This window comes from Tinamus guttatus, unplaced genomic scaffold (assembly GCF_059628265.1).
Source record: "Tinamus guttatus ecotype Peru unplaced genomic scaffold, ASM5962826v1 Tinamus_guttatus_pri_ptg000503l, whole genome shotgun sequence".
Classification (NCBI taxonomy): Eukaryota; Metazoa; Chordata; class Aves; order Tinamiformes; family Tinamidae; genus Tinamus; species Tinamus guttatus.
Window position 1 is genome coordinate 2,201,282 of NW_028289037.1, and position 14,253 is coordinate 2,215,534.

The 14,253-nt window shown below is 39.9% G+C and overlaps 1 protein-coding gene across 4 annotated transcripts in view; it reads left to right on the forward strand.

Annotated features, from left to right (window-relative positions):
- The window catches only part of GLCCI1 (glucocorticoid induced 1), a 49,800-nt gene that overhangs the window by 26,942 nt on the left and 8,605 nt on the right, over window positions 1-14,253 (forward strand). For 2 of the 4 annotated variants that reach the window (XM_088533474.1, XM_088533477.1), the window contains exons 4-6: window positions 3,734-3,850; window positions 6,480-6,632; window positions 12,949-13,159. In XM_088533474.1, the coding sequence (XP_088389600.1) occupies window positions 3,734-3,850; window positions 6,480-6,632; window positions 12,949-13,159 (481 nt within the window). The remainder of the gene's footprint in view (window positions 1-3,733; window positions 3,851-6,479; window positions 6,633-12,948; window positions 13,160-14,253) is intronic. The other 2 variants (XM_088533475.1, XM_088533478.1) reach the window with 1 other exon arrangement.

A 14,253-nucleotide genomic window follows, 5' to 3' on the forward strand; every position in this document is an offset into this window, starting at 1 on the left:
CAAGATCCAATCATATGAGAGCACTTGCACATTTTGAATCAAAAAACGTAATTTGAAATTTACTAGCTTATATGTTTACAGCTCTTGAGGTGGCAAGATATTTTAAATAAATGTATCTGAATAGTGGAAGTAGATTTCAAAATGCTTTAATTTCTTTAATGGTAGGAAACTTGCATATTTAAAAATAAAAGTTCAGAAAAGGAGCTGCTCATCTATCAGTAGTTTAATGGCTCTGATGAGAAATGACTCATAAAAAGGCAGATTGGATTTTTATCTAGGAGAGAATTTATAACCACCATGTAAGTCATTTGCAGGGATTCTACATGTAGTAACATTTTGTTGGTGCTTTGTACAAATATTTTCAATTCAACATCAATAAAAGCCCCAATTTGATTTTTCTTAAAGTTTTTATTTCAGATATAGCCTTCAAATCTTGTCTTAAGACACGTTATGGGAGAACCTGCATGGCAGAATGAGAATTTTCTGCTCTTTCTCCAGCTGGGTAGACAGGGAGAACGTTTGAATGAGTATATTAAAACCCATGTCTCATTTTATGTGTCTAAGTGCACATTTGTGCAAGGCTAAAGGTTTAATGTCTTTAGCAACTGGATTCTTTGAAGAATAAACATTAGGTCTTTCTTCAAGTGATGATTTCCATGTGTGTTTTTATTATGACTGTACATGCTTGAGTCACTTTCAGGTCATGGCCAGTGCTCGGCCATGTGAGGGAAGTGCTGCCTTGAACCCTTCCCTTTCTTCTGAGCTGCCCCGTTGAGTTGGAGTGTTTCACTGCTGCACTGTATTTATTTTTTTGTTTTAGATGCCTAACACATTTTCCTTTCTGCCTAATGTACCTCTCTCCGTACTGCTGTGCAGTATGAGGGCCAGATTCCATCTTCCAACCCGTACGCAGGGCACTCTTGCCATCTTGGAGAGGCTGGGTTCATTTTTAACTGTTCAGTTAAGCCGTGGAGCAGAAGTGCCTGGTTCTTGAAGCTGCAGAGCTGTACTCAAGAGAATCACAAATCCGTGGCGCCACGGTATCACTGGCACATGAGGCCACCACGAATAAGCCTCATCTTGGACATTTTGTGCTCTTGTTTGGACAGGCGAAAACTCGTGGTGTGGAACTATGGAGGGGTCACTTGTATAAGAAGTGCCACAAAGAAACCTCTTGATCTACGTTCTTTCTACTTCCACTTGACATAGATAAGACTTGATCACAAATTGGTTCTGGGGAAAGTGTGTATTGGCAGTAGGTCACTTGACAACGCAGTGAAAACTGTAGCTCTATTTCCTCTGCTTGGCTTCAGAACCAGCCTTGCAAATCCCCTTGGTGCTTCAAGCTAGTTCACGTCTGAGCTCTGAAGACGCCGTATTGGTCATCTCAGCTCTCAGAATGGGCAGACGTTGAGTGTTTTTCGTATTTCCAGTACTCTCTGGCATTGCCTTCTGCCCTGAATGGAGTTTACTGTCAAAGTGCATCTATACCACAGTAATAATTAGATCTTCAAGTGCATGTTCTTCGTGGTACTAGCACTTGGCACTGCTTGGTTTGAACAGCCAATTCCCTAACTTGGGTTATTTATTACATGTTTCGTGAGGATCAACATACCTCCTAGGTGTGATCAGTTTATTTTGGCTCATGTTTGGTGCTCTGGTTGCATGTCTGTGCTGCTTAGGGAGAAGGTAAAGATAAACCCTGTAGGAAGCTCCCTTCTTCCTGTTGGAAACAGTCACTTTCTTGTTTGTCTAAATGTGGATGAGAATGGGCAAAAGAATTTTGTACCACTGTTTTTTCAACACCCTTTAGTGCTTTCAGCATTCGGATTTTACATTGAGAGGCTGTGTTCTTTTAAAGGTCTGCAAGCTGTTTACAACAGGACTCTGAGAGCTTTAGGGTGGATGCATACAGACCTTCGCTATAGCACGCTCCTAAGAACAGATTAGAAAATGCAGCAGAAATGAAAGATTGACGTAGAGCACCCTACTTGCCCAGTGTTCCTGCTTCCTAAGTAGCAGCTGAGATTCATGCAGCACCCATTTCAGTCACCAGTGTCTTCTGGTCTGGACCTTATGTTTCTTTTGCTGTTTTTAAAGGGGAAGATAAAGGTATTTTCCCTATTCAGTATTTTATAGTTAAATCCTGGTATATTTTTACATTCTCTTTTTTAAACTAGGTTTATTTGCTTCTTCATCCTTCTATGGAGATGGGTTTCCTAATTGCCATTAGTTCTGCAATATGAACGGGGAAGTTCCTGGACTTTTTTTCTTTTTTTTTCCCCAGGTATAAGGTATCTATTCAGATTCCTTACATTTTCTTCCATTGGGATGTCCAGGTTGCCCCTTTGGTCAAGTGATAGTCTCATAGTTCTCTAAATATGGCTCTTCTGAGCTAGGTACTTAGATACTCACAAGGGGACTCTGTCTGGATATATTGTACACTCGGGCTCTCAGGGAGATCTAAATGGTTCATCCATTGTGGATAGATCCAAAGGATTCAACCATTTCTGAGTCGCAACTGTTTGGATAGCAAGCTGTGGCAGGCTTTCATGTAGGAAGCCACTGAGGTAGATACCCTTTCTGTGAGTAAAAACAGAAACATCACACAGGAAAGTCCAGGGCCTGGAGCTGCTCTCCACCCAAACCTTTTCACCAAGCTCTGCCATCTCTGAACTGTGAAGTGTGATGTGGAGTGATTTTCTACTACTTTGCAAGGGCATTACTGATGTATTTACTTACTTGGAGCTGTGTGAGCCGCTCTGTGAATGTGTTGTTAGGCCATCACTCAGAAAGAGAGATTACTTTCCATTTGATGAAGTTCTTTGAAATATGAAATCCAAGTGATTCGCTTCTCCTTGATTGACCTTCAGGGCTCTAATTGCATCTGCAGCTGAGTTATCAATGAAATGGAACCATGAATGCTCTGCCTTGCCTGCCCATGTGCTGAGTAAGAAGGAGAGGGAGGCCTGAGCATAAAGAAAAATGTATACAGTCCTAGGGAGGTCTCTGCACCTGGGCTGCAAATGTGCATGCAGTCCAAACTTCACAGAAGAGGCTTAAAGAAGTACACTTGCAGGTAGAAATTTTTGAGGAGGAATAAAAAGGGGGAGGTATCCTGAATGGAGTTCTTCGGCTTCTCTTAAGCATCAGGTAAAAATCTAATGGCTGTAGTTGTATCTGACCTTTAAAGTATGCATCTTTTGGTTAGATATCTTCTCAACAGACAGCAAAAAAGATAATTTTGTCTGCCTGAATCTGTGGTAACTTCTCCAAGATAGAGTAATGCGTATTCATTGCCAGCTGTTTGTGAAGGTTCTTTTGCTTTTATGGTGGATTATCTCTGGACAGCACTAGTTCTGTTGAAGATCAAAGAAATGGAACTGTGGGGTTCTCAGTGCCCAGTCCCCAGGCCAAAAATTCCTGCAGGCTGTCAGGAGGAATAGTTCTGCTCGCATCTGCTATTACAGTGTTTTGCGGTTTGTAAATAAGGAAGTTTTGCAGTTAAACTATGTCTGCTGTCATGTTCAGGTTGGCAAATCAGGCAGATACTTTAGAAAAAAAAAAAGTCTAACAATTGGACAGAAGGTTTAATGTTCATGCTTCAAGGAGAAACAGTACTTGTAAAATCCACTAAAGAGAGCTTGGAATATTGCGATATACTTTCTAAGGACAGATAGAAGCAGTTACTAGTTTCATGACTCGTTACCCCCTTGCCTGAACTTCTCTCCAGCAGATTGCCAAACTGAGGCAGCAGCTTCAGCGCAGCAAGCAGAGCAGCCGGCACGGTAAAGAGAAGGAGCGTCAGTCCCCTCTGCATGGCAACCATATAGCAATCAGTCAGACTCAGGTAAGCAGACAGCTGTTGGTAGCAGCAGCCTCTGTTCTTATCAGTGCTAAGTGAATAACCTGCCGTTTTTTCCCGTCTTTCCTCTATTTTTTTTTCTTACGCTTTTGTGTGTTATATTGAAATGCTTAACAACCTGATACCAGTGCAGCTGCAGTGAGTTTTATCTGATGGCCCATCATATAATAGAAGAAGGAAGGGTACCGGCTAAATATATTAAGATGCTGTAAAAACTCTGAGCATGGCCAGATAAGACTGTTTTCTGGGGTATGTACTTTTTTCAGAGATTGGTTTTTGTGGTAACACTTCCAAAAGCCTCTGCTGCTGTGGAAAGTAGTTGCTTATTTCACTACTGAATTTCACCTGAGCTGTTGCAAGAAAAAAATACTGACAGTAAGCAATCTAGATTAGCAGCCCAGCAAATGAAGAGCCTTTCCAATCTCTTTCTGATCTCTCCAGTCACTAGAATTGGAGGGCTTGTCAGCATCTGTGACACTTCACGACACGAATCGTTTTCTTCATGGTATTGACTGTTACGGTAGTCCAGAATCTTCGTTAATAAACGATCCTGTCCTGCAGGCAGGGAGCCTTCACATAGGGCTCTGAGGTAGCAGTGGCTCATGTGAGCTGAAACACTCTCGCTGTGGTACAGTACTTGTTGAGCGTTTTCATCCTGCAGCGTGGATGGAGAAATTGCCCTCATCACCAGGCTGGTTTTGTTCCAGATATCCACTTGAAAACTGATAGATAGGATGATATGAGATAGGATGAAAGAGTGAGATTTTTGAGGATACAAAATGGATGTCTGGAGTATGTTCTCGTATTCAGTGTCAATGGGCAATGTTGTTACATGACTTCTTTTTAGCAGAAGACTTCTCAAGCCTTCAGAATATCCGGGCAGACACTATCTGGAGACATCTCTTCCTTCTCTTTTTAACACCAGCCTGGCTAAAATAATTTCTGTTTTCATGTCCTTCTCGCACATTAGTTTTGTTAGTTTGTCTGTGTTCCAACTATTGCACCTTTCCAATTGGAAGTACCTGTACCTTTTCCATTGGGAGGATGCCAACATGTATGAAGAATAGCTTTGGGTAAATTACCTGTCAGGTGAAGCAAGCAGATTTTCAGCAAGGTGTGATGGAAGATACCGCACAAGGGGTTGTCTGTTCCAACTGTTACAAATTGCCCATGGAATTGAGGCTGAATTACTAGCTCAGAAGCTCAGGCAAGGTTCAGTCAATGACTGCGTGAACCTTAAGTCACTTGTGGAGAGCAGTTAATCTTTCCTTGTTTGGCAGTGCAGACATTTGAATCCTGATTCAATTTCATCTTTAACTTGCTCTCCATGTTACTAATAGGCCACGATTTGATCTACTGATCTGTTCTATCAGAGCTCTATCACTGTATTTTCTGACAGTCTTTATAGATTGGTTATGTTTTGGAAAGGAGAGAAAAGCTCAAGCTTTTCAGATAGCAGATCTTTCATAGTTTTTCTTCTGTTTGGGTAAAACCTCACTGTGAATAAAACCAAAACTTGTGATGAAGCCATCTGGGGTGCTCTACCTGATAAGCCAGCACACGTATTTGATGTTCCTCCTGGAAATCTTACTCTTCTGTAACAAAAGACACTGAATTCTATATAGAAAAGAATTTAGCTTTCCATCGAAAAAGAGGAAAAGCTGTGGCCAGTACTTTTGCCAATGCTTATAGTAAAAATAGTCTTTGAAACAGACTGAAATCCACTCAAGCCCCTTGACATATGCTTTGAGGTAGCATTCATTAATGTCTAGGGCTCACTCTGTGAGTGGATCTTTAGAGAGGTCCATGAGTGTGTTTTTACTTTCTGTCATCTTACGCAGTCAGCGATGCTCTGAACAAAAGGAAAATATTTGGAGGAAGCGAGCACCATGGCACCAGCATTGGTGCATCTATGTTATATAAGTGCTGCCAAGATAAAACTTTCGAGATGGGAGCACAAGATGCATGTGGTTTATTGTGAATGGTTCAGAGTTCTGCTATGACTGCTTTTATCTGAAAATCTTGTGTTTATTGCATGCTTGTTTCTTAATCTCCAAGTGATTTGTTTTAGGACTTTTGACATAAAATTCTGAAATGTTACAAGCTAATGAAATGAGAATTTGAAAATGAATACTTTATTTTTCCTTTACTGAAGCCAACCAAAAGAGAATAAATGTGTCTTAAGTGAGCGTTCAAATTGAGTGGTTAAGCTTTAGGAATGTTGGGCAATGCCTTTTGGATCTCAGTTAAACCATCAGAATCAGTACCCTGTATCTGCTACCCCTCCCCACCACTACATACTTCAATACATCTGGAAAGTATATACATTTTGATAATTTAGGTAGCAGAATGCCTACCTATTGATAATGAAGATAGCAGAATGCTTTTAGTATAGGACCCTTCTTCTGAGTCTGACAGGTTGAGGTTGTTTCAGTGACTTGATTTATGCAGGCATTTTTTAATTGGAACTTGCCACATTTAGATGGTCTTCTGGCCTGGAAAAGTTAATAAAAAGTTTCTTAGTTTATCTTTTTTAGGTTCTTTAGTATGGATCTCAGACTTTTGCCTCATTCCAGTTTTTCGGCTTTAAACCACGTAACTCTTTACCTTCTAGGCTTCTATTTCCAGATCAGTCCCTATGCCACTGTCAAACATTTCAGTGCCAAAATCAACTGTATCACGTGTGCCGTGTAATGTAGAAGGAATAAGCCCTGAATTGGAAAAAGTATTCATTAAGGAGAACAGTGGAAAAGAAGAAGTGTCCAAGGTAAGTTAGTGTATTTATGGTTGATTTTTGTCTGTAGTTATATGCATGTGAAATATTTCCTAATGGCTGAAAATACAAATCTTTTTCTTTAATAGACTGTTTGAAAAAAATGTTACAAAGTTTTGATTTTCCTTCTTTAAAAAGAAAGGGCTTCTGGCCAAACATGTTTTGCTTAGAATGTCCTGTCTGTAGAAAACTTGAATGTTTTTCTTGAGAAATGCAAATGCTTCGGAATTCAGATACTTCAGGCTACTGGAGTAAGTAATCGCAGATTGGGAGATGACTCCATTTACTTCATCTTTATATCCTTTTTTAGCTAAGACTTAGTTCCCTGTGCTATACGATTCTTCACGGTTTTAATTTTTACTTCTATAAGCAGAAGACTATGATGTGCCATGGGAGATATCCGTATGGGAAACAGGGACAAATTAAGGAATATGGTTCCTATGGGAGAACTAGGGCATTTGGATCCTTGTTGAAAAATACTAAAGTGTTTAGATGATGCTGGAAATACTTGTTTTACAAGCCTTGTCTCCTATAACCATTTTTTATTTTCTTTTCCTCTGGGATAATCTGCTCTCTTGTTTTCTCCAATCTTCTCTAAAATATAGGTCCTGATCTTGTGAATGGTCATGTAGAAAGAAATCAGTGCACAAATCAGCATATAAGACTTGAATCAGAGGTTTAAGATTTCAGAACCCTAATTTTCAGAACCCTCTTATAGAAGTTACTTTGGTACATTCTTGCCTTCTCCAAAGACTTAATTGTGTGGACAAAGCAGTCTTAGAAACAAAGTGCTGGAATACTAAGTTTTTTATGCTAAGTATGGTTTTCTAAGGCTGTCTCATCCCTTTAGAAGGGATCTATGTTTTCATAGAGGAATAAAAAAATAAATAAAAAGGCAAAACAAAACCAAAATGCCCATAATCAGTAAACTTCATGCCCTCTCAGAAGTCAGTTTAAACAGATACGTAATTACAGTGCCGCTGCTGCCGCTGCTCTAGCCCCGGGTTGTCATCTCCCTCGGTGAGCGGACGTTTCATTTGCCCGTCAGGCCAATCCTGTGTGTGAGCGGCGCCCTGGCTTCGGCAGCGCGTCGCTTGGGGCGCAGAACGGGCTCTCGGCGGCTGGGGGTCGCGCTGGCCCCGTCCCGCCCGGCGGAGCCTTCCTGCACGGGGCCACAGGAGCTCGGCAGTTCCTGCAGCCCAGGCAGTAGGGACCCCTTCCCCCAGCATCTCCCTGGAGAGGGCCCTGAGACACAAAAGAAAGTCATAAATTTGACACTGCCCTTGAAGTCGAGTCCGGCTTTGCGGGCAGGGCTTTCTTTCCCGCTATGTAACTGTCCGTTTCCTTTTTAATGCAACCTGAACTGAGACTACTATTGCTGCTGTCTCATAGCTTGCTTATTTATGGAAGATCATAATAAGAATAGCTTACTACATCTTATTGCCAGTAAACTTTTTTTTTTCTATTAGTTTAGCGTATTTTTAGCCTGGGGAAGCAGTTTGGGAGGGTTAAAGGTTAAGAGTCACTGGACAAAAGATAAACCATAGGAAACCAAACTTCATTAGTTTCACTGCTAGTGGAAGAATTTGTTTTTCTTTCAATTTTCTGCCATTATTCTTTCAAGTTGTAACATTCAGGATTTTTAAGGGTTTTAAAAGAGTCATCAGAAGTAATTGGTTGCTTTGGGTGATATGCAAGGATAAAATATTTTACAGGCTGCCTTACAGGACTTGTGTCTTGCTTGAAAGTTTTCAGCTGGTTTCTCTTAGCCTTAGTTTTCAAGTTTGGTTCCCAGTTTAGCAGTGCATGTTTAAGCCTTAATTTTCATATCAATCCATCTATCCAGCTGTGTAAAACACTTTCTGTCCTATTGTGAATCTGTATTCATTTGTCAGCAAGCTGTAGAAATATTTGAGGAATGGTATTGTAATGATTGTTAAAAATAGAAGTAATGACCTTTCTCCCTGGTTTAGGTTCGGTTCAGTCCCTAATGTTTTAATCAAATTTAGGCATGTTTTAGTACCTTTCAGACTACATTTCTTTTGTCTCAACTACATGTTGCTTCTGTCTTCCTGAGTAAAACAAAATGCGTTTTCTTTTAATTACATTTTTTAGTCTTAATTCTCTTGGATTTTTTCCATTGGTCTCACTAAGTCTTTTAAATGCAAACGTGAATATTTTAAGAGTCTTTCGTCTATTTCTTTTGTTCATTATCTTTAATTTGGACCAAGTTATGTACTGGATGAAAAGAAGTGTTCGGGTTAGAATGGATTTAGTTTTGTGGGCAATACTTTAGTTATTTATTTTTAGCTGCCAGTTTCAAATGGTAACCTGTAAAGCTTTCCTCCTAGTTTTGTACTTTCTTGTTTAATTATCAGACATGCAAATCAATTTGGTTTAATTTTTAGGCTGTTGATGTTTTTCAGTGTATATTATTGCATAGTTTCTGTTTTTCTTCCCTTGAATTTTTGCAGTCCCATTTCTGAAAAGAGAAGTTGGTTGGAATATAACTTCTGACTTAGTACCATAATTCCTTGGAACCTTTCTCTCTCTCTCTTTTTTTTTTTTTTTTTAGACAAATAGAAATTGTGCTGACAGAAACATAGTTATATGAGTTATATATATATATAATAGTGAAAGGTTTTCTGCATTTTCTTTCCTGAGCAGAGAGTTCAAGGTGGCATTTTTGATTCACTTTATAATAGCTTCTTCCTCTTCCAGTTTATTAATAAACTTTATTCCCATTTGTGGTGCATTTATTAAAAGGTAACGGATATATTTTTCTTCCTGCTTTATAATTTGCTGGCTAGTTTTCAAGGAAACTGTGATAGTCTGTTCCCCCTATAAATTATAAAAGGGAATCAGCTTCTGGTGAAGTTCTAACTTTGGCTTCTGCTCTTAGTCCCGTTAGTCACTTAAGGGGTTCCCAGTTATGGAAAATCATAGGAAACTACTGAGAAGTCTGTGGCATTGGACACATACACATTTATAGGTCTCGTATTAGAAAAAAACCTTAGCTGAATCTTCCTTCAAAGACAGAAGAACAATTAGTAATGAAGCAGTTTTTCCTGTCACACAATAAAAATGAGTAGTGTATGTGGGACGGAGTCGGGGTTTAACTTCACACTTCTGGAAGGAGATAATGGGTTTTGTGTCCCTGTAAGCAAATTTAATCCTGTGTAAAATTACAATTTCCTCAGGTTGCATAGGTGGAGGAGGTCTCCATCTTGCATCTTTCTTTTCTTCTTCAGAAAATTCTTCTCGTCGTGTGCTCTTTCCCAGGAACCTCTTTTGTCGGGGGGCATCGTGGGGCTTTGCCCGTGCACCTTGGCTAACCTTGGATGGCTTCGCTCGTCTTAGGAGGCAGAAGCACTTTCCCATCTCTGCCTTTGTGTGCAAAGCTAGGGAATCTTTTTTTAAAAAAAAAAAAAAAAAAAGCAAATGCTCTGTTCTCAATAAGTTGCCTATGAAAAAGATTTAAGACTTGTGAAAAATAGATCATATTTTTGAGGCTGCCATTGGTATATTATATCTTAGTAGTATTTCCAGTGATTTGTAGGGATTTCCCCCTCCCCTCCCTATTCCCCAGCAGAAAGACTGATGCCAGAGAGAATTGGTGACTTTCAACCTAGTGTTGAGAGTTGTGTGTTCTTGTCCAGTTGATCATTTCCATGGGGAAACGATGGAGGGGAGCATAGCTACATCCAAGAACATACTGTTTTATAGAGGCTGGCTGGATCGTTCTCCAAAAAAAGTATACATGATGGAGTAGTTTCCAGTCATTTTTCATGCGTTTAGTGTTACAAAAATTAATAGCAGCTGTGCTGAAGTAGTTATTCTGTTTCTTATATTTTAAGCTTGTAGGGACTTGAGTTTTTGAGTTTAGATATGGGTCATGGAAAGTAACTTCTGAAGTATTTTTTTTTCTATTTTGATCAGGTTTAATACCTAAATCTTTAAAAACTAAAAAGCGGAATATAATTTTACTTGATGTTGAATGAGTGGTTTTAGGTTTGTGGTCAAGACTTGTATTCAATATGAATGGAAATGTAACTACAGAAGCACAGTAATCAAATATTTGCAGTCATTTTCTACCTATCAGCTGTTTCTTGACTTGCTAAATATTTACCACTACTTCCTTTTTGTTCCAGTATGTCTAGAGGCATGTCTGAAGGTATGGATGGTTTTCTGTACCTGAAATATTAATTCAGTGGAGGTCGAAGTATATGATTTGGGATATATTTGCTGAGAACGTAACACTGCAGTGTTTCTCCAGGTGTGGAGTTATGGGGTTGTGTACTGTCCTTTATTCCTCTCTGGAATTCTTGTTCTACCTGTTACATAGAATGTAGTGTATGCACTTAATGAGCAGCTGCTGAGTATTTTCCTTTTCTCCTTGTTAGATGTGCACCTTATTGCTCACTATTAAACTTGGCTTTGAAGTGAGAAATCAGAATTTCTTCGTGGGTTTTTGGTTCTATCCGAGTGCTTTGGAAGTGTTGTTCTCCTTTTCCTCACACCTGTAGAGAAGAACAGTGATATTATCTGCACTTAGTACATAGAGAAACACGAATCCGTCAGGTTTCTGTGCTGTGATTGTTCATGTAACTCAGGACACCGCGTGTCACTTGAGTTTTCAAATGTGGCTCCCATAGTCTCCTTCTGCATCTGTGTACACTGGAGGCTTTTCCAAATCAGTCCTACATGGACTGCTCATCCAGAGAAGGCACCATAGAAGGCAAAGATCGATGCTGACAGCTTCTTGGCATCTCGGGGAGCCTTTGTGGCAGAGACAGGGCTAAAATGCAGTTCTGCACGGCAGGTTTTTGGGGTTATGAGACCATCTGTTTCTTCCTGCAGCCTCAGTCTCCTTTTCCACCCCTCTTCTGTGTGTGCAATAAGTGACAGACGCTTCAGGTGGATGTGGTGCCTGCCGGGGGTGCTGGGCACAGCAACGTGTGGTCACGTCATAGCGCCTGTGTCGTGGGAGCGGAGCTGCTGGGATGCACCGCACGGCTGGGCCCGACCTGGTCAGCGTAGCGTACAGCAACCACACTCTTCTTTTGCTTCCTTGCTTTTAATTGAAATGTGAATAGCATTAACTGGAAGGCTTATAAGGAGGAGAGGACTTTCCAGATCTACTGTGGCTGCCTCTGCATATAACATCTGCTGGATTTCTAGATAGACAACTGCTGAAAATGGGAGAATGCCACTTTTTGGGCCAATAAGCTTCATGTCCTTATTGCTCATAAAAGAGTATTGGTTTGAATTTAGGCTCTGGACAGGCTGTTACAATTTTGGAGCACGTGGGGAGGAGGAAAACAATGGAATGAAAGTGCCCTTGAAGCAAGAAGGAAAAAAGACATGATATTCTGTAGTGAAGTCCTGTAGCAGAACACTTGATCAGTTCTGGGGTACTTTAATACAATCCTTACTGAAGTGAGGATAAAATTGATATTAAACCCTATAGACATTTTTACCCTTTTGTTTTTATCAAAACTGTAATTCTCATTTGATTTTTTTAATGCTTAAAACAGCGCTGTCCTTAGAATAAAACTTTTTTTTTTTCCTGGGGAAAGGACAAGTGAGTAGAACTTGCCAATCTGCTGCTGTGAACATGTCTACACTGGGAATTGCAGGAAGGGAGGATGCACGATGGCCCTGGCCACTGCCAGCGAGACTAGCCTAAAAGCAGACAGCACTAAGTGCCTTTGGTCCAAGCTCGAGCTTGTGAACCCTGTGTAAGGTTGTGCATCTCCTACATAGTTCCTTTGTTGGCTAAATTCACCTAAAGAGATGAAGGATGAGGTGCAGGGGTGCTCCAGGACGTAGTAGCAAAACTTCATTCGTTATTTTAATTCAGTCTGGTTTTATGCAGTAATAGGCATTGTAGTTGACATTTCATGCTTTTCCTTTTATCCAGATGTGATCTCTCACAGTACTTGTTTTTCCTTTGTAATAAGTGACCTTTATTGAAAATTCTACCACTAAGTATAATTGCAGATTATCAGTATCAGAGAAATGATGTTTCAACATACTGCCAGCAAGCACGCATAAATGTTGAAGTGCATTCTGTTACTAACTTTACATAAGATAACATCATTGTATTTACAGTTGGCTTAGACCATCTGCACATTGTCCCAAAATTCAATGGAATTAATATATGTTGTGTAAATAGTACATCATAGTACTTTTGGAAAAAAACTCTTTTTCTGTCCGTGTTTTGCTGCTTCAGTTTAGGATGCTACGGGTTGACACTGCTTAGAAATAAGGTATTTTGTGTAATCTGACTTGCGTGTTTCCGTTGCAGCCGCTGGATATCCCCGATGGCCGAAGGGCCCCGTTACCTGCTCACTATCGTAGCAGCAGCACCCGCAGCATCGACACGCAGACCCCGTCGGTGCAGGAGCGCAGCAGCAGCTGCAGCAGCCACTCACCCTGTGTGTCTCCCTTCTGCCCTCCTGAGTCTCAGGATGGGAGTCCTTGCTCAACAGAAGATTTGCTCTATGACCGTGATAAAGGTGAGAGTAGAATGGTCCACCGTGGCCTATGGGAGGCATGTGATGTCCTGCTTATACAACTACCTTCATTTTACTCATTACATCAGTTTTTGTTTCTGTTTTGGTTCGATTGTTGTGGAGGGATTGAAGATTTATCTTAAAATTGGTTTTGTTTGTTTACATATCTTTTTCCCTCTTGTTTGTGAAACTTCACAAACATCTTCCATAAATACGTCAGAGGAGCACAGCAAAGAGTCTTAACTATCTGTGAAGATTCTAATGTGAGGAATTCAGACAGGAACATGGTTGGGTTTAAAACAGGTTTCCAGAAGGTTTGTGGTAGAATATCTATTACCATGAGTGAGTTACCTGCTGAACGAAATGGTGAGTTAGTAAATGATTGTTTGGGCTGTTCTGAAAGTACTCTGTTCATCAACTCTGACACTACACTTTAAGCTATTTGCTTAAATACAGATACAAGTTTGAACAATCTGATGGAGAAATGATGTTTCATAACAAACCAAATTTTTTGAATAGTTTATGTGTTTATATATCAATATCCTGCTTTTTTTTCCAAGTCCATAAAAAGTAGTTTAGTTGTGCAGAAGGTAAATTGGAGTTTCAGTAATTAAAGGAGTTAATTGGCAGGTAAGACTTACAGAACAAAAATATAAACACAATAGTAAAAAGACTGATTTGGGGGCAACTCATCTTGCAGGGTAATTGGCTCTTGGGCTTCTGCTTGGCTAGACTTAAATTTTTCTATCATCTGGAAATGTGTTTGAAAAAATGCAGAATTTGGGAGAAAATTGCAAGCTAAGAATAGTGAATTTCACAGAAGAAATGAGAACTGAGGTTTTCATTTACTAATAAACACAGACTAAACAGCTTTTTTGAGGGTATGATGAAGATATGAACTTTTTTTTCTGTGAAAATTCTGTATTCGATGTATTCTTAAAGTTAACTACTTAAGTTAACTACTTAAAAGTAGAATGCAGCCCAACATGGTAGTTAACTATTCTCCAAAAATAACATATTTTAGCTTTTCCCTTCCTACTTTACTTACTAACAGGATGCATGTGAATTATGTCCTCTTTCAAGACTGGATCGCTGTG